Below are 4,871 nucleotides of genomic sequence, written 5' to 3'. Positions count from 1 at the left end.
CATAGAGCGCGATAAAAAAAGAGGGCGCATGGAGCGCAATAAGAGTGCAGATGAAACTGCTAAAACATATGCAGATTAAACTGCTGAAATAAAATGCAGATATGAGCTGAAACAGAATGCAGACGAAATTGTCGGAAGAAAGGAGACGCAGACGGAATTGCTGGTAAAGAACCGGGGTAACCAAAACTGGGGTAGGATTTTTACTTGGATGCCTTTAACAAAGATTGGTTGGATCTTGAACTGAATTGGAAAATTGATTATTCATTGTGAGAGGAGGTTGAAAAAGATGTAAGGTGATTTCTCACCGAAAGATGATAGCTTATGTATCTTCTTCAAGGAGAATACCAATGCTCTGATACCATGATAAAATTGTAAAAGAATAGGGAAAGCAAAGAAAGAATTTTTATTGATTATTGATTGATTGAATTGAACATGTGTTGTAAACTATGAGAGTAAAACTAAATATATATAGAGCATTGTCCTATAAAAAATAAAAGTAAAGATAAGATAAGAAGAAAAGATATAAGAATGACTGAAATTAGAACTGAATTTATGTATTATGTTGGCTGAATTCGTGGGCCACAAGACTTCTTTATTATTTGTCATGGACTAATATAGAAGAGTAGTTTAATAATCACTCCCTCATTCTGTTTAATCCAATCGTCTTTTTACTTTTTTACATTCACGACAATTTTTTTCATTTCCATTTCGATGGTTCATTAATATTACAATGTTAATTTTTTCAATTAAAAAAGGTTAGGTTAATTAGATTCGTTTTAATATTTTAGAAAGTGATGAAGAAAAACTGCGATTTCCAATTTGGAAAATTAAGTTTTTAATTAATCTGACTAATTTAAAATTTTTGAAAAAATAAATTTGATTAAAAACTTAATTTGGAGCAAATATTTGAGTGGTAAGAAAATGATTTCGGGAAATCACTTTTTATAAAGAAATATAGTAATGATTGAATATAGACGATAAATTATCACCAAAACCATCAAATTTAATTTCCAAGTTACTAGAACGCATTCTTCTTGTAATATTTCTCATTATAACTAGTTAAAATCCTTTTAATGGGAATTGAAGAAAAAGATCATCTGAACATCCGGGATTCTTAGTTTTTATTTGTTTGTTTATCTTATTAACAAAGTCGGGTTTATTTTACAAAAATATATATTTTTATATCTGAACTAAAACTTTATAACAGTTCATAAAAATAAATTGGGAGAAGGGGGCACATAATATCACAAAAAAATAGACACCAAATATAAAATATATTATAATTATTAATTATGCATCACCCGGCATAATAAGGCCACAAACTAACACACAAGTCTTTAAGACTAATAAGAGCACACATTACAACTTCTACACCGTTGACTTATTTATCAGGAGTCCGAAACGAAACGAAAAGAAAACATAACATCCCATATATATATATATATATATATATATATATATATATATATATATATATATATATAATGATAAGATCCATTTTCCCCTTCATAGCTAATTGGAATAAGGAGTAAGTCTGACAACTCTAGCCAAGCAATTGTCCACGGGCCTTGTATGGGGAAGGAACATTATTGGAGCATTTGGATTTGTATGCTCAAGCCTGTGCTCACAAACAAAAAAGATTAGTATTAGTTACATTATCAATTAAAGTATGTAGCGATAAAAATAACAGTAGTGAAGATAAAACATTACTTGTAGTTCAGCAGAAAGTGATGAAGAAACACTGTGATTTCCAATTTGGCAAGCTCATTCCCAGGGCACAATCTGGTTCCCAACCCAAATGGCAGAAATTCACCAGCCTTACGGGGGGACTATATATCAAACAAAAATAACAAATTTAAATCATAATTGATCATACTATGTACACAAATATTATAAAGTATATTATATACAACTTACATCGAATCTTGAAGGATCAAATATCCTTGGATTAGGATAAACCTGAGGGTCTTGGTGAATAGCCCTATACCAAACAAAAACCTTCCAACCTTTGGGAATAAGAAAACCTACACCATATATCAAAATGTAACAGATTCATCACTCTCCATCATTCATACATGTATCTAGGCAATAATAAAAACCATTAGAACCAAAAAATATAATTTTGCAAAAACAATTGGGACTAACCATTCAGTTTGACATCACGCTTTGCCTCCCGGAATGTCATCAAAGAGAAGGTAATATAGCGCATAGTTTCATCAATTGCCTATACATACAGATGCATTATGAATATGAAATTTTACTTAACACAAAATAACATAGCTTGTACAAAAAAGTAGTAAAAATATATCTTTATCACCTTAGAGAGGAAATCCATCTGCCTATATTCCTTCATTGTCATACCCTTCTGATTTGGTGGCCTACGCTTCACGATCTCTTCCTGTTCTTGCTTAGCCTTTTGGAAATACTGAGGGTGCTGTTGAAGGATCAAAGTAGCCCACATGGTAGTGTGTCCAGAAGATTCATGTCCAGCATTCAAATACATTATCATAATGTCAATCACTTCATCATCACCCAATTTCCTACCGTTCTCGTCTTCAGCATCAATCAGTTGATCCAACATATCTTTCGCTATTTTGTTTGGATTTTCTAACTTCTCCTTTCTCCTCTCATTCACAACATTTTGAAATATGCTAACCAGATTCTTTCTAGCCTGAATATCACAGATTATTTATATAATTAGTCAAATATGTATAATATAACATAAAAAGATTCTATTTAAAATGAAAAGCATCCTGAATGCACCTTGAAGGCTTTGTGGAATGCAAAACCAGGAAGATCAATGCGCAAAGCTCTCATTCCATAGTTGAGCTTAGTGTATTCCTGTTCCAAAGCTTCCATAACAGAAGTGCTGGAGGCGCCAAGGAAAATGTGGATGATGATCTTGAAGGTAAGCCTTCTGAGTTCAGTCAACAACTCGATTTGACCCATCTTGGACCATTTTTCCAATTCGTTTTTCATGAGTTCGTCCATGAAAGCCAAGTACATGGAAAGTGGTTCCAAGCCATTGATTGAAGCAGAAGTCAAACGCCTAAGACGCTTGTGATCTTCATCGCCCATTGCAATGAAAGATTTCTCTCCAACAAGCTCAATTGTTGAACGAGGCCACCCAAGCTTGAAGTTTTCATCATCCGTCAGAATCTTTCTGCTCAATTCGGGTGTTGTAACAATGATCCCTGGGCTTCCGAACATTAGAGACTTGTACATTCCAGTTTTTCCATACCTAAATCAAAACAAACATAGTCCACAAACAACGGTCAAATTTCATATTTTTTCATTTATAGCTTATGCAAAATTATAAATACGAACTGATATCATTGTAAATGGAAAAATGTAAAACAAGATAATATGAACTACCATGAATATAAGTAATTTTATCTTTATCTTAATATTCTCTATCTTCTAAGTGCTTATTACCAAGAGCTTAATTCAATAAAAAATTATGAATTTCTTATGAAATGGATTCACCAAACAAACACACATTTTTTAAAAACGGTTTATGAACAAAGTGGCAACAAAAAACTTTTTAAAAATTGGATACCAATTTTAAAAATTATTAGCTTGCATGTCATAGAAATTTACTAATAAGGAGTGCAACTTAAGTCATAAAAAAATATATCCTTGATAAAAGAAAGAGATTTTGCATTTAAAATAATATAATATTAAGAAAATAACTAAAAAGTCAATGAAAATGTATACTAATAAACCGAAGAAAAAAAGGAATTAAGCAACTAAATATATTAATGTTAATGTATGTACTCTTCCAATATTGGTAGTTACAACGATTATTATTGAAATAAAATAATGATCCGCATAAATTTTTTTCGAATATTCATATAGTATAACATGCATGCCTAGTTTTATTGACTTGACATTACCAATATATAACACCTTCATTCATTCAGTACATGTCTATGAAATTTAATCTAAGATAAAAGAGTTACATGCAACTGATTATTATTATTATTTAGAAGGATTAATTAGAGAAATTAATTATGCATGTATAATAAAAAATATACCTTGAGTAGAATGAGTTGATAAAAGTTTCAGGATTGGGAGATTTGTAAGCAGAGAGGAAAGACCACATATTACCAACAAAAGGTAAACCCAAGTCACCCGGCGGAAGAAGACTGCGCTTCTTAACTCCCAACTTAGCTTCGTAAAGAAACCAGTTCACATTCTTTACCATCAAAGTTACTACCAAAACTATACCCAACAAGGCCGTAACCACACCAGCAGAAAGACCCAACACCACCATCTTAGCTTATTCACTCTACGATAACACTCAGCTATTCCCACAATATTAACACTAACTTGATTAAGGTGCCAAATTGAGTTGTCTGACCTCAAATGAATTGTGATGTTATTTATAAGGCAAGAGACAGAGAGACGTAGAGAAATTATCTTCATTTGGCTCGTTTTAATTAATGCTTGAATGCATTGGTCAAGTTAATGGGAAACGAAATTTATTGAAAATTTCAATTAACATTAAACGTCTTAAAATCAGTTATTTTTAGGGGATTGATAGATAATTTATGAGATGAACTATTGTTTTCATCATTTCACCTTATGTTATTTTTTAATTTTTTAATATAAAAATTAAAAAAATTATCTGATGGTTGGTGTCCTCCTAAAAAAATATATTCATGTATAAAATTTAATTTACGATATATACTTATTTAATATTTAATATATTTTTATTAGTTAAGGTAAAAAAAATTGTCAAAGTCTCAATATTATAATGGTCCCTAATTAAAAGTTTTTTTTTGCTTGTATATATATACTAGCATTTCAATGGGATAATTTTTTATATTAATTTAATTTATTAAAATTATTACATATTATTAGTATAA

At 30.6% G+C, this 4,871-nt stretch overlaps 1 protein-coding gene across 1 annotated transcript; it reads right to left on the bottom strand.

Moving 5' to 3' along the window:
* Positions 1–1,255: 1,255 nt before the first annotated feature.
* Positions 1,256–4,368, bottom strand: LOC112792330 (ent-kaurenoic acid oxidase 2). The gene is made up of 7 exons (XM_025835521.3): positions 4,038–4,368; positions 2,764–3,241; positions 2,318–2,671; positions 2,146–2,224; positions 1,918–2,024; positions 1,711–1,829; positions 1,256–1,618 (listed from the first exon to the last, which is right to left on the bottom strand). The coding sequence occupies exons 1-7, from the start codon at positions 4,274–4,276 to the stop codon at positions 1,513–1,515; spliced, it is 1,482 nt and encodes a 493-aa protein (XP_025691306.1). The 5' UTR covers positions 4,277–4,368; the 3' UTR covers positions 1,256–1,512.
* Positions 4,369–4,871: the final 503 nt, after the last annotated feature.

This window comes from Arachis hypogaea, chromosome 13 (genome assembly GCF_003086295.3).
Source record: "Arachis hypogaea cultivar Tifrunner chromosome 13, arahy.Tifrunner.gnm2.J5K5, whole genome shotgun sequence".
Classification (NCBI taxonomy): Eukaryota; Viridiplantae; Streptophyta; class Magnoliopsida; order Fabales; family Fabaceae; genus Arachis; species Arachis hypogaea.
The sequence above is the reverse complement of the archived record's forward strand: the minus strand, read 5'-3'. Positions and strand labels throughout refer to the sequence as shown.

Bases quoted from the DNA above. Each gene is read 5' to 3' on its own strand.
- LOC112792330 (XM_025835521.3), bottom strand. From the start codon at position 4,276: ATGGTGGTGTTGGGTCTTTCTGCTGGTGTGGTTACGGCCTTGTTGGGT. The intron at 2,672-2,763 runs GTGCATTCAGGA...TGTGATATTCAG, and splicing joins CATTCCACAAAGCCTTCAAG to GCTAGAAAGAATCTGGTTAG. The intron at 1,830-1,917 runs GTAAGTTGTATA...TTTGATATATAG, and splicing joins TTGATCCTTCAAGATTCGAT to TCCCCCCGTAAGGCTGGTGA.